This window comes from Xenopus laevis, chromosome 1S (genome assembly GCF_017654675.1).
Source record: "Xenopus laevis strain J_2021 chromosome 1S, Xenopus_laevis_v10.1, whole genome shotgun sequence".
Taxonomy (NCBI): domain Eukaryota; kingdom Metazoa; phylum Chordata; class Amphibia; order Anura; family Pipidae; genus Xenopus; species Xenopus laevis.
Window position 1 is genome coordinate 174,646,430 of NC_054372.1, and position 15,634 is coordinate 174,662,063.

Sequence of the window (15,634 nt, forward strand, 5' to 3'; positions counted from 1 at the left end):
TAAATTGCCTTTCCTTTAAATGACAGATGCGATTCAGCGAGATAGTCGCCCAGCGACAAATCTCTTAAGTTGGGTCGAGAAATCACCCTGAACTGCCTCCCTGCCAGCTAGAATGTAAATTTGCCAGTGGGAGAGTGCTTTGTTTTCCTCATGATGAAAACAAAGTGCTCCCGAGTGCCATCCTGATGGCAATTTACATTTAGCCGGGGGGAAGGCAGTTCGGGGTGATTAGTTTCCCCAAAGAAGATTGTCGCCGGGCAACTAATCTCCCTGAATCTCAGCGTCTCTGCCCTAGACACCAAAAAGATGCAGATTGCTTGCTAAGAGGTTTGAGCCATGATTTAAAGTTTACACACCCCTACCACAAAGGGAGACAGAAGTTTTAAAGTAAACACAGCAGCCCAATTAAAACAAAATAATCTTTATTAAAATAATAAAACACAGTAGTAAGAGCATTGGTTAAAAACGTTCTACAATATAACAAGTGTCCTATGATGCAGCTTTTGCCAGGTTTTCCACAAGCTCAGACTTTAGATGTGGCAGACAGCTGATCTTCATCTGTCGACTGCTGGTGTATTTGTTTTTGACAGACTGTAAATAAAAAGAGTGGGAAGTTAGTCAACATTGTCAGCTACACAGACTTAATACTGTACAGATATGGGCTCTATTATCTGGAATGCTAGGACCTGGGGTTTCAGATAAGGAGTATCCATAATTTGGACCACCATACCCAAGTATGCCAAAAAGTTTTAAGCTTTAAATAAACCCAATAGGCTTGTATTATATTCTGGACCCCGATAGCACAGAAGAGGTTCAGAGCAACTGGTAGAACTTTAGTCAGCACATATCCTCACACGTACAGACACTATTGGGGTGGCCCAAGTTGGGTGGGTTACAGGAATTAGCACCAAGGTACAGGTTGTGGCTTCATGCATATTGAAGCAGCTTTGGGATCCAGCAGGAAGGATTTTGGCGAACCCTTTAGTTTGACAAGGCCTTCTTCAAATACACTGCTAAGAAGTCTTTGATGACACTTGCAGCAGAGAGTGTTGTAACAATTAAGTTTAGAGAAGTAAATCCTTGTTAATAAAACCCCCCTACCTGCTCCCCCCCATCTAGGTGGTACCTTAAGTAAATTACCCCAACTCTTTACTTACACCTCAGTGCAGATTCATAGCATCAGATTTCAGGGGCGCCATCTTCTCTTTGGTAATATTTGGGTCTGTTTCTAGGCAATTTACATGACTGTCGCCACATGTGCAGTTGTTGCGAAACACAAGATTCCTCCAACTGTGCATGTGCCACTCTATTCCTGAAACTTACTGAAGGGAAGATGGCACCCCTGAACTCAAGATGCCCCAAATCTGCACTGAGGGGTAAGTAAAGAGTTAGGGTCATTTGAATCCAATGTATGACAGCACTGCCACTTGAGATTATTTTTAAATAAAGCCTTTAGGATATTTGGCCTCTGATTCTGGAACTTAAGTTTCTAGCCTAATTTCTGCCATTTACCAAAAGGTACCCCCAAGGCAGGGGTTTATTAGTAAGGGTTTGCTTTGCCTTTAAATGCCTAGGTGGCTCAAACCACTATAGCTTATACCAATATGCTTGCTGTGTCCTTTAGTTATCATGAGGCGTAGTTTCTCTTTAGTGGACTTTAAAACTAGGCATGTGCCCACAACATCCACAGGCTTTTTATTGTAATCAACAAGTCTAATTTCTCATGGTAAAATAGGTGGATATTTAGTGGGCCATAATGACTGGAAAGTGGTCCTAAAATTGAAGGAATATTGCTGACCTCCATTCTACATTTAGATTCTTCTAGTATTAATGAATTTTTTTGTGCATAAGCCCATTTTCAATACTATTTATATTTCATAGACATAAATATTTGTTTCTGCAGTGCCATTTTGGATTTTTTTTTATATGGGTTGCATCCCCAGATGGAGTTGGTCTGGCTTCTTGTGTTTCTGCAGATCAGCTTGGTGGCAGGCTTTGTGGCTGCAATGCTTGCATTTTGAATTTAGTTTTCATGCAGACTACCTTCCCTGCAACTTTGGCACCTTACTTTTGCTGGATCTGATAAAGGCTGCAGTTTAATAGCAAGGTTTTTATTTATTTACTTGCAGTGCAATAACTGAACTTGAATAGGCCTGTATTTCCCTGGAATACAGATATATAAGTGCTTATTCTTGGGCCAAAGCAAAGGTTACTTTGTGCTTTGCTAGCAGCCCTCTTTCAGTGCCAAACCCCTGACTCCCCACATGACTGTCCCTCAGCAAGGATTCCAAGCTGCTGCCAAAGTTACAGTTTTCCTAATCTGCACAGCTCTATATAAGCAGCAATACGCTCACTTGGCTGCATCTGTTAAGTGAAACTGTAGGTGCAAAATTGTTAATTGCGTAATTTCCTCTAATGCGCAGTCACTGGGTTTAGTGGGGGGGCCCAATCTCATAAATGTGATCTTACAATACTCCTTATAACTGCATGTTTGCACAGGGTCTGTCACCCCATTTGCTTCTAGAAAGAATAGCAGTCTCTCTGCATAGGAATCCCAGGAGTATTGCCTGTCAAACTCCATTGGAAAGCATCAGGAGATAAAGCTAATAATTCACAGACTCCCATCTAAAAAACAAAAATGCTTTGCAAGGCTACACTAATTGTTACTACTATTCAGCTGCTCCCTTAATTGTATTAGTCTTATTCTAATCAGCAAGTTACCCATTAAGTATAAGGTACAGTTAGGGCAGAGACACACGTGGCGATTTAGTCGCAGGTGACAGGTTGCCTCTTCTTCGGGCAACTAATCTCCCCAAACTGCCTTCCAGCTGGCTAGAATGTAAATCACGGGTGGGATAGCACTCCCGAGTGGTTAGTTTTCCCGAAGTCTCATCGGAAAACGAAGAGCTCAAGCTTGCCACCGATTTACATTCTAGAAATGGAGTTCAGGGAGATTACTTGCCCGAAGTGGTGACTTATTGCCAAGTGTCTGCACTTTGGAATTAAATAAAAAAAAAATCCATGGGAGATGACATCTTTAGATAGGAGCTCTGGATAACAGGTTTCCAGATAAGGGACACCATACATGTGCCATCAACCCACAGCATTATAATCTTACCATGAACTTTGTATGTCCTCCATTGACTTTTACAATATTCTTTGCGATGTGCTGCATGACTGGTGTAAGGGAACTTTCTTTGTATGCCATGTAGTGCTCAAGAGTAGGAGTCTAAAACAAATTGGTTAGAAAATAGGTTTATTTATTCAGTTGCATTTAGAGCATTAGACTATATGGAGTCCAACATTCTTTAACAAGATTGATTAAATAGGTAATTGCTAGTTGTGATACAAAGGGACAGATCATGAAGTGGCAAGTAGGAGGTTGTGCCCACCAAGACATTTGCCATTTTAGTGCTTAAAAAAAAAAAAACAAAAAAAAAACTGCTATTTCAAACATTGTTTTTAACTACAGAACTTGGGTGAAACTATACCCCCCCCCCCAACCACTTTCCTAGGTTTCAACTCATTGAAGGAAAGGTGTTCCATTAGCTTAGGATTTCTTACCCATTCTCCACTATTAAGAATTTTCATTGCCAGACAGAAAGCTGCTGCCGCCAACTGTGATGGAGGTATGTGCACCATGTCATAGTCTGTCATAACCAGCTCGATTAGGTATTTAGCCAGTGTGTGATGTACAGAGTCAACCTTCAGAGACAGAAAGGAGGAAAATTTATTTAATGCCTTGGAATACATCACTTTAAATAGATACAGCTAAGGGAAAAAAGTGAAGCTGCCACAGCACAATTCTGCACTGAAATGTATTTCTCAAGAGCAAACAGATTTCATTTTGAAATCTGACACGGGGCTAGAAATATTGTCAGTTTCCCAGCTGCCCACAGTCATGTGACTTTCGCCCTGATTTCACTAGGGATATACCGAATCCACTATTTTAGATTCGGCTGAACTCTTTGCAAAAGATTTGGCCAAATACCAAACCGAATCCTAATTTGCAAACAAATCCTTGTTTTGTGACAAAAAGTCATGATTTCCCTCCCGACCCCTAACTTTCTTAGATAGCAATCCTGAAAGGGTAAGAGTTGAACTCACCTCTCCAATTTTAGATGCTCTTCTCAAGAAATGCAGCGGCAGTGGTCTTCCAATGTCAAAATTGAGAACTCTAAGGATTTGCATCTCCATGTTTCTGATTTGGGACTTTGTGTAAGTGTTGTCTGTGACAAAGACAAAGTCACCAATTGATGGACAATAGATCTCTTCATACTTGCATGCAATAAACATGGCGCTCACACCGGCCAGCTGCAACAGCTTCTTGGGTACAGGGTTTTCCTAAAACACACAAAGAGAATAGTTATAAAGGCCAGGCAGTTCTTCTAATCTGCATATACATATTCAGATTGTTTTACCTGCAGAAAACGATCCAGAATAGATACAGTCATAGACATTGTCTCCTGCAGCAGTTTAAACCTCAGTTGAACCTGCACAAGCCAGTCTACCAGTATGGCCCTCATGTTTCCATTGATTTCTTGCCCATCTAGATAGTGTGGCCCGATTGCTTGTTCAGCCTGGTAAACACATTTTATCATTAATGGTACACACTTATGCATGTATAGAGATCCAAAAGACCTGCAACTACTGGTAAAAAACAAAACAAAATATATATATATTTTGGAGGGCCACATCTAGTATAATACATGGACTGCACAGTAATTAACCAAGAAGCACAAAGTGTATACTAGGTCTAGTATCCTACAGCAGCCAGGTAGTAGCACTTAAGGGATGTTTCACCTTTGAGAAAGAGTATGATGTAAAGAGTGATATTCTGAGACAATTTGCAGTTTGTTTTAATTTTTTTATTATATAAAGTTTGTTATTTAGCAGCTCTTCAATTTGCATTTTAAGCAATCTGGTAGCTAGGTAGGGATGTAGCGAATGGCGGAAAAAATGTTCGAACATATTCGCGAACTTGTGTCCAAAAATGCGAACCCCATAGACTTCAATGGGAAGGCGAATTTTAAAAGCTAGAAAAGACATTTCTGGCCAAAAAAATTATTTTAAAGTTGTTTTAAAGGGTGCAACGACCTGGACAGTGGCATGCCAGAGGGGGAACAAGGACAAAAATGTATCTGAAAAATACATTGTTGACACAGCGCTGTGTTTTGTGCTGTAAAGGGCAGAAATCACACTACGTCACTCAGGTGATGTTTCTGGACATGGAATGTGAAAAAGCTCACACAGCTAGGTGGCACTTGGTTAAAGACTGGGCAAACAATGCCTGCAAGGGCAACGTATACAGTAGTGGATATGGAATATATTATTGCTGCTGTAAAAACATCACTCAGGTGATGTTTACCGACACTGAATTATTGTTATTTAGACAGAAAGTGAAAAAGCTCACACAGCTAGGTGGCACTTGCATACCTCCCAACTGTCCCTCTTTTGACCACTCAACCCCCTGTCCCTCTTTTGTACTGGAAAGTCCCCCTTTTCTCTGCACTGAACAGCCAGAAAAAAAAACTAGTTTCTAACTTAATTGGCTTTTGGCAGAGAGCTCAGAACAGCTAACAGGTGCAAATAAGATACTTTGTAACAGTTTTGACTCTGGTTGGTGCTGGTAGTGGTGAACTACTAGGAGGAGCAGCACACCAGTCCCACTCCCCAACACAGCTAGACTAATAGCACTGGGCTCTTATAGTAGCAAAGTAAAAAAACAAAAAAGAAAATAAAAGCAGTCCTTACAAGGACTATTGGGTTATTACAGCAGTCAGCAGATGAGATCAGAAGCAGTGCCCACAGCAGCTACATACAGAGCACTGCAGTAGAAGGTAGATTACTAGTCAGCAAAGCTAACTAACCTAAACTCACTGTCCCTCAAATCCCTGCAGAGTTCTGTCCCTACAATACAGAGCAGTATCAAGTAGATTACTAGCCAGCAAAGTTACTATCAACTGTCCCTCAAATCACTAACAGCTCTCTCCCTACACTAGCTCTTCCAAGCACACACAGGCAGAATGAAAAACGCTGCAGGGCTTCAGTTTATATATGGAAGGGGAGTGGTCCAGGGGGGAGAGCTTCCTGATTGGCTGCCATGTATCTGCTGGTCTAGGGTGAGAGGGCAAAAATAAGCGCCTGCTAAGGCGAACGTCGCGCGACGTTCGGCGGACGCGAACGGCCGATGTTCGTGCAAATTAGTTCGCGGGCGAACAGTCCGCGACATCCCTATAGCTAGGGTCCAAATTTCCCTAGCAACCATGTATGGATTTGAATGAGAGACTGGAATAGAAGAGGGCCTTTATAGAAAGACTAATTAAAAAAAAAAAAAAAAAAAAAAAAAAAACTACATTTGTAGCATTAGAGCATTTGCTTTTAGAGGGGTCAGCGACGCCCGTTTAAAAAAGTTGCAAAGAGTCAGAAGAAATATTTATATATCTTTCTCTCATTGCTGAGGGTAACTACAGCTGGTTAAAGACTTGAGACTTCGATGCAGAAGTGTTATTTGAAGGATTTGCTCATAAATCATCATAAGGGCTACCATGGGAGGAGGAAGACCAGAAATAGTCATAAAGTAGACATTTGGTTGGATTGGGACGGCACTTCCTGGCAATCATTTCAGCCCCATGGTCCATTACATAAGCCCTAGTTGTGCTAGACAAATTCTGTTGATGTTAGAATAGCAGTCAACATGAAGGGGAACTGAGTTGTCCAGGCTACAAAGCAAGAAAATAAAACCGAGGTCTACCTCCAAGTTTCTAAGATAACAGTAGATGTCCTTCACATAATCACTGCACAGCATTGGGTTGTCTGAATCTTCTGCATCCACATCTGTCACAGGAATCAGGGCACTGGAGAAAGCTGGTTCCGGTTGCATCTCTTCTATTACACACACCGATGTCTCCATGGGGCTAGGGGAATCTGGTGCTGCCTATAAAGACGTATATACAAGGTTACAGATTTAGAATACAAATGGCAGGGCCCATTACTGAAAGATTTTAGAAAAGGCACAGAATTGTGAAACTGCAAACTACAGGTCACACAGCACCAATAGGAAGCAGTCACAATGCAAACAGCTACATAAAAATACTCACCTTCTCTGCTTCCTTAGGAACATTTTCTTCCAGCACAGCAAGTTTCTCAGACTTTTGTACAGTGGGTTTCCGAAGAGCTTTTGTTGTCTAAGGAGGAAATAAATAAACAGAGGGGTGATTAAATCTAAAACCCTCACACAACCCACATTCCATACAAGAAAACTTAAAGCATACCTTTTTTAGTGGAACTTTTGCCTTTCCGATTTGGTTGCCAATATCACCCAGTGCATTTCTAGGCTTTGGTACAGGCTTGGACACAGCAGCTTTCTTTCCAGCCATTCCTTGTGCCACATTCTCTGCATTGAGCCGCATACTCTGCACAGAAAATAATGGAGTGCAACTTACTTGTTCATACCTCCCAACATTTTGGAAAGAGAGAGAGACACACCAGAGTATTTTTGGCCAAACACATTGTGGCCACACACCCTAATTACCATGTTATTAATTTTACTAAATGTGGCAGGTTATGAAAGTTTGAACACATTTCTATGACTTACATGTTTTATTACAGTTTTGCTAATGAAGGTGAATGGCCCTTTAAGGAGAAGCAAAGCTACAGGGTCATTGCCTTGCCAATAGATTAGCTAGAATAGTGCAAGCTAGGATGCTATATTTATTCTGTAGAATGTTTTACCCGAGTTAAAATTTCTAGAAGCTCTGTTTGTTTCAGATAGCAGCTGCAGTATTAGCTTGGTGTGACATCACCCTCCTTTCTGAGTCTCTCCCTGCTCACTTATACTGTAGCTCTGGGCTCAGATTACAGCAGAGAGGGGGGGAGGAGCAGCAAACTGAGCATGCTCATCCCTGGGGCAAGGAGGTTTTAAGATGAAAACAGGAAGTCTGATACAGAAGCCCATCATGAGTACACAATAGAAGGAAAGAAATGTGGTGTTTATTTTGACAGAGGACTCAGAGCAGCATTACTTTGAGGGTTTACTGGTGTATTTATATAGACCTTTCTGATAAGTCTTAAATAGTTTTAACCTTCTTGTTTTTAACCTTTGCTTCTCCTTTAAACTGCAAATCAGATTCCCCCAAGGGACCTGTAGATCTTAAAATGGCTTCTTTACTTATCTTAAATTGTTACACAAGTAACAATTTACACATGGAACATATTCCGAGCTCTCTGCCAAAAGTAAAGATTTAGAAACTTTTGTTCAGTGCAGGAGAAGAAAAAGGACACCAGTAATAATCCAGGACTGCAGGTTGAGCTGTCAATCTGGATTGTCCCGTGAAAAAAAAAAAAAAAAAAAAGGGACAGTTCGGAGGTATGCTAAGACAGTGCCATGTACAAGTAGTTCAGACAATCAGAGAGGACTTTAAAAGTCTAAGCTGGTTTAGAAACCTACAAGATTTATTCTTTTATTCTATTTAAGGAGGTTGTGTTACCAACTTACTATATATCTAGATCTATAGATATTACTATACGGGGGGGGGAGGCACCACATTCACCTAGTTCTAGCAATTCTATATGGCTTGTAAAACCCAATATGGTGTTGTAGCCCTTAGCAAACACCCTTTAGCAGTCTATAGTTCTAACATAACCAGATGCACAGCCGACTGCCATAGCTCACTAGAATAGCCATTTTAGACAGTGTATATTGTTTTTTTTGAGACCAAACAGGCAAAGTTTGGGAGTCAGGAATGGGTCACTCCGATGCAGTGTCTCCCTCTGTAGCAGTCCAACAGCATTGCCAAGGGGTTACAGATTAGAAAGTTAGATTAAAGTGGACCAGTCACAAAAATCTGTATAATAGTCCTTTTCAAATTAAATATGAAATCCAAATTTCTATTTAAGGATTCATAGCGGTTGTAAGCTCATTTACAAATCTCAGCTGTCAATGTTGTCTGCCCCTCTTCTATGCCTTAGGCAGGGCAGACAATTACTTTCACTTTCCATTCAGCACTTCCTACATGTCACTGCTCTCCACACATTCCCCAGTTCTCTTCACCATTTAATTGTGTAACCAGTGCATGGGGATGGACATCAGGTCCCCCATTCTGGTGCACAAACAAGATTCGGAGATGATACAAGACTTGTCTTATTAATAACAGTGTCTACAAAATGGCTCCTGCCTGCGATAATTAGGAGTTCCCAGATTGAAGGGAAACCAGATTCAATAAAAAAAGTTTGCGTCCGTTTTAGGATGATAAGAGTGACCACATTGGTGCTCATTTTTTGACTGTACAGTCTGCAATTTTAAGATTGAGATTACACACAAAACTGGCACATTTGTGAGCAACACAGTTAAGAGTCTGTTAGCAGACAAGCTATCCTTTGGCATTCCCAACTGAACATAGTTAGAAAAAAGGCTTTTCAGTCATATTCACACTACACAGAAAGCCTTATCTGCAACTAGCAGCCACACACCAGATACCAAAGCAATAACCTTAACACATAAATTAATGGATCTGCCATAACATTTAGGGAAATAGCTTTCTTGGATTAGCCAGACAATATTTAAAAAGGGGAACCATTGCAAAAGTGAAACCTAAGCTCACATGCTGAACAAACTTTTTGAAATCAATTAAAAATTGGTCAGAATGGTTTCTGAAATAATCAAGTTTATCTTCACTATCCCGCCATCAGGACCTGCTTCTCATTCTGTCTTCATGCAGCAGTTGGGAGTCAGATGAATGATCCAATATATTATCTTATAGGGTGGGGGGGGGGCTCCTTTCCTAGCAGATGTATTAGAGCTCACTCAAATAAGAGTCCAATACAAACAAAATAACTGGCTTTTGCACAAATTCTGCATGTAGAGAGACATGATGTCTGGTGATTTTAATAAGAGTGAGTGCTAATACTTCTAGGCAAAGGGAGCCCCCCTATAAGATATATTGGATGTAACACCCAACTCCTGAATGAAGAGAGAATCAGATGCTGAGGGAGGAATAGTGAAGATAAAACTTTATTTCAGAAACTGTAGACCATTTTAATTGTTTGCATTTAGAAAGTTTCTTAATTCAGTAGGATGACTGCTTACCGTATATACTCGCGTATAAGCCGAGTTTTTCAGCACCCAAAATGTGCTGAAAAACTCAAACTCGGCTTATACGCGGGTCATACCTTTCCGCGGCCCCAGCAGGACTGCCTGTGACTGCTGGGGCCGGGTCACGTTTTACTGTGACAGAGGGAAGGACAGAGGGAAGAGCAGCAGACGTGAGTGCCGGGGTGGGGAGAGCGACGGGGTGGGGAGAGCGACAGATGGGGAGGGCAGGGGGGGAAGTCGCAGAGGGAAGCAAACATGAAATGGGGGTGGCAGAGGGAAGCAAACATGAAATCCGGGCGGCGACACAGTCAGTCACAGACAGTAACAGGTACCTGCCCAGTGTCCCCCAATTGTTGCGGCCGGGTCACATTCCACATTTTGAAATCTGACATGGGGCCCCTAGGCTTATACACGAGTCAATACATTTTCCAGTTTTCTTAGGTAAATTAGGTACCTCGGCTTATACACGGGTCGGCTTATACACGAGTATATACGGTAGTTTAAGTTTTCAGAATAGTTCCCCTTCAAGAATTCATGTATACACCCAGAAACATTTCTCTGTCTGTGCCAGTTAGTCCTATTGATGGCTGGGATTTTATACCCATAAAATATTCAGTTGTTACAATCCACATGGGTACAGACCACCAGAAAAAAAAAAGCCAGCTCTTTGGCAGTGTAGTAGAACAAAGCAACTAAACTATTCTCACACACATTGATAATCCAAAAGCTCCTGCCCACTCTGTGTGTATACTACAACACAAAAATAAAATACATAACCAAAATAATCATAATAACAATCTTACCCTTGTCATAATCAGAGCCATTCTAGCAAAGTCCTTCACCTCCTGTCTTACTCAAACTACAATAAACTCTGATAGAAGACTCTCTGCCTTTCCTTTTTATTGTCTCCAAACATCACATCAGCTGATTTGGATTGTTGTTAATTAGCAATTAACTACAGGTATGGGACTTGTTATCCAAAATGCTTGGGACCTGGGGTTTTACTTTAAGGGCTCTTACACACGGCCGTTGCGACCTGCGCTCCCCTGCGTTCCGTTTTTTGGCGTTCAGCCGCAGGGGAGCGCAGGAATAGACGCAAGTCATTATTTGAAATGGGGCTGTACTCACTCAGGCGCGTGTAGGCGCCGAACGCAGGTTCAGACGCAACATGCTGCATTTTTCCTGCGTTCGGCGCCTACACGCGCCTGAGTGAGTACAGCCCCATTTCAAATAATGACTTGCATCTATTCCTGCGCTCCCCTGCGGCTGAACGCCAAAAAACGGAACGCAGGGGAGCGCAGGTCGCAACGGCCGTGTGTAAGAGCCCTAAGGGCTCTTACGAGCGGTTGTAGCTGCGCTCCCTTGCGTTCCGTTTTTCGGCGTTCAGCCGCAGGGGAGCGCAGGAATAGACGCATTACATTTTTTCCAATGGGGCTGTACTTGCACAGGCGCGTGTAGGCGCCGAACGCAGGAAAAATGCAGCATGTTGCGTCTCAACCTGCATTCGGCACCTACACGCGCCTGTGTGAGTACAGCCCCATTTGAAAAAATGAAATGCGTCTATTCCTGCGCTCCCCTGCGGCTGAATGCCGAAAAACGGAACGCAGGGGAGCGCAGGTAAAAACGAGCTCTTACAGACAAGTGTTTTTAGCTGCGCTCCGGTTTCATGCGTTCAGCCGCAGGGAGGGCAGGATTGAATTCTTTTCAATGGGGCTGTACTCACACAGACGCATGTAAGCGCAGAACGCAGGAAAAATGCAACTGTGTGAGTACAGCCCCCTTCACAATAATTGAGTGCGAACCCCTGCGGCTGAACGGAAGAAAGCGCAACGCAGGAGAGCGCAGGAAAAAACACCCGTGTATAAAAGCCCTAAGTCTGCTAGAAAATCATGTAAATGTTAAATAAACCCAATAGGCTGGTTTTGCTTCCAACAAGGATTCATTATACCTTTGGTTGGATCAAGTAAATTGTTTTATTATTACAGAGAAAAATGAAATATTGTTTAAAAATGTGGATTACTTTATTATAATAGTCTACGGGAGACGGCCTATCCGTTATTCTGGATAACAGGTTTCTGGATAACGGTTCCCATACCTGTACTATCCTCCCCTGTAATTACGGCGATAGCTGCTATTTGCATTTATTTGTGCTTATTTGCATCTTAAGCTATATTTCATTTTCTGCTGAAAAAAAATACATTTTTGAACAGTGGCATTAGATACTGGAGGAACAATTCATAAAATTGGAGTAAATTGAAATTGGAGTAACAAATACTACTGGAGTTAAAAGAACGTCAGGTTCACAAAAACCTTAATCCATTCATAGCACTTTCATACACTTAAGGGTTAAATTGGAGAAGAATTGAGTTATGTTATAGTTTATTGGTGGTGATAAGACTACTCAAATGACAAAATTAGCACCCTCAAAGGAAAAATCAAAATAATCACAGGTTCAGCCCTTAATATTCCCATTGCATACATTAAAGGGAAAACATATAATCTGTCTTTACTGAGTTTCTGCCATTCTCCTGCAACATTTAGGGGCCCATTTACTTAGCTCGAGTGAAGGAATAGAGGAAAAAAAACTTCGAATTTCGAATGTTTTTTTTGGCTAGTCGAAGTACTGTCTCTTTAAGAAAAAACTTTGAACCCCTAGTTCGCCACCTAAAAACCACCAAAGTCAATGTTAGCCTTTGGGGAAGGTCCCCATAGGCTTAGCAATCTTTTTTTGGTCGAACAAAAATCGTTCGATTGATGGATTAAAATCCTCGAATCGGACGAATAGCGCTAAATCCTTCGACTTTGATGTCGAAGTATTTAACTTCGACAGTCGAATATCGAGGGTTAATTAACCCTTGATATTCAACCTTAAGTAAATTTGCCCCTTTGGGTAGGACTATACAGACGTTTTCGGCGTGGTCCGACACGCTGCGACAAATCGCATGCGACGGAAATAAGGTAAGTGAATGCATTGTCGGATGAAGTCGCAGCATTGATCCGACGCGGCACGACTGTCTGATGCAGACGCTGCATCCAACAGTTGTGTCGCGTCGGATCAACAATGCGACTTCATCCAACATTTCTATCACTTATCTTATTTCCAGAACAGAAGGGAGGAAAAAATGAGCGGCGCAGAGCGAAACTATACAGAAATGCATGGAGCGGATTTAAGTGGTTTTACACACATTTGACTGCAAGGAAATTGTAGGGAGCACAACTGCATTTTCAGAGGTACATGTTAATGGAGTATATGCTATTATTGGTTGCTTTTAATTATTATATTATATTTTGTATAATATATAAACTCTCTTTTATATAATATATGCACTCGCTCATTACGTGTCTGTGTATCCCAACATCACTCACTCATGTTGCAGAGGGTGACAGCTCCCAACACCACGCTGTTCTTGCAAAAATATCATTGTATATTTTGTTATAGTTGCCCTTTAAACTGGAATAAAAAGTTCGATACCAATTTTTTTTCCATTATGGCCCTACACCAAAATGGGTTTCCTTCACTTTCCTTTTAAAGGGCATGTAAAGGCAAAAAAGTAAAATCCCATTTTTACTTTCTTTAATGAAAAAGAAACCCATCTCCAATATACTTTAATAAAAAAAATGTGTACCGTTTTTATAAGAAACCAGACTGTATGCAGTGAAATTCTCCCTTCATTTACTGCTGTGGATAGGAATTGTCAGACGGTCCCTAACTGCTGAGCAGGGAAACAATCATACTTATGAACAGCAGGGGGAGCCCCCGCCTTACTTCCCAGCCATGCAGAACTCAAGCAGCTTTGTTTATGACGATCCCTAAGCAGCCCAGACCACACTGAGCATGTGCACAGTCTTAGTCTTGCAAAGATGTATAACAAAGTTACAAATGTGACCCCTGTAGCCAACTTTGAAAGCATAAATCATTTGTTTAATTAGGCTTGTGGTGCAGTAAGTTCATGTTTATATTTAGTATACAAAATACAGCATTTCTAGCCTTATTCTATTTTAGGCTTTACATGCCCTTTGCCTAAAATGCTTTTCATTGTTTTATATAGGAGAGGCCACACAAACTAAACATTGCAGCACTAAAACATTAGAATATATTTGAACTTGCTGCCATTAGTGATCTACAAGACTAGAGTAGAGTAGACTAGAGTTAATCACAAAAGGGAGGGGGGGAAGCAAAATTCTTGAAACTATAGAAAGAATATCATATTCAGAAAAGTCCAACTCCCAGCATGCAGGTGGCTATTAGGCTTTAGATCTCTATAAGGGCTCTTAAACACGGCGGTTTTTCCTGTGCTCCCGTGTTGCGTTTTCGTGGAAAGTGGATATGTATTGACCACCCCCATTTTGTGGCCACACCCCCTAATTACCATGTCCATTTTTCAATATTTGACAGGTTATAAAAGTTTGAACACATTTCTGTGGTTTTCATGTGTTATTACAGTTTTGCAAAAGAAGGACAATTGCCCTTTAAGCTGCAAATCACAGTTTTCCCATGAGACCTGCTTATCTTAAATTGTTACAGTTACTTCTTTGCTTATCTTTAGCGTCAGACTGGGCCAGCGGGAAAAAACCTGGTGGGCCCCGCAAACCCAGACCTGGCGCTCCTGACCTCCCCTCCACATAAGGTCAGACTTTACCTCCGGCAACCAGTAACTACAGATGCGCTCTCCTCTCTCTCTTTATACAGGAAACTTTGCTGCTTTTGAACCAGGGATTCAGACTTTGATTATAAATCCGACGCGCGTCAAATTTTTTTTGACGTCCATAGTCTTTAATGGGTGTCGCCGACATTTCACTGGTGGCAAATTTTTGGCGAAACAAAACGGCTCAAATTCGCCCAAGCCTAGTCAGCGGGTGCAAGAGGGACAGAGGGAGCACAGCGACTGGGCTCTCTGCCAAAAGCCGATTAAGTTAGAAACATTGTATCTTTTTGTGGCTGTTCAGTGCAGGAGATCAAAGAGAAAGTCGGATATTTCAGTAACAATCTGGGACTTGGGGTTGAGATGTCAAAATCGGGACTGTCCCACGAAAAACGGGCCAGTTGGGATGTATGCTTTATTTATCGGACATTTGGACAGAAAAGCACAACGCTGGTGCTGTTTTAAGAGGCAGTTTTGGCCTCTTGTCTGCTGGGTGAACTACAAAAGCCTTGATAATGCCCCATGGATGATCTACTGTACCTTACTGACCTGAGCAGCACAAATCACTGTTTTTTTTTTTTTAAATGGACTGTTAACCACCTGGATTACTAACATAAGTGCAGTAGTGCAGTTACTAATAAAGCAATCAGCAGTTGTTTTTACCGTTATTATTAGCAGCACTTTAAAGGGCCGACATATTTTACAGCACTATAAAACAGGTGGGCATATACATTGTTAGATCAGACTAATGCACGTTAGAAAATAACAGCAAATATTCAAATGATTTCCTTTTTCTCTGTAATAATAAAACAGTAACTTGTACTTGACCCAAACTAAGATATAATTAATCCTTATTGGAAGCAAAACCAGCCTATTTGGTTTATTTAATGTTTACATG

At 41.4% G+C, this 15,634-nt stretch overlaps 1 protein-coding gene across 1 annotated transcript; it reads right to left on the reverse strand.

Annotated features, from left to right (window-relative positions):
* Nucleotides 1-411: 411 nt before the first annotated feature.
* Nucleotides 412-10,953, reverse strand: ccnb1.S (cyclin B1 S homeolog). Its single transcript, NM_001088520.1, is given in 9 exon segments — nucleotides 412-591; nucleotides 3,119-3,229; nucleotides 3,565-3,705; nucleotides 4,108-4,344; nucleotides 4,422-4,580; nucleotides 6,755-6,937; nucleotides 7,101-7,187; nucleotides 7,275-7,415; nucleotides 10,897-10,953. Coding segments are annotated over 9 exon segments (1,182 nt in total). The 5' UTR covers nucleotides 10,918-10,953; the 3' UTR covers nucleotides 412-489.
* Nucleotides 10,954-15,634: the final 4,681 nt, after the last annotated feature.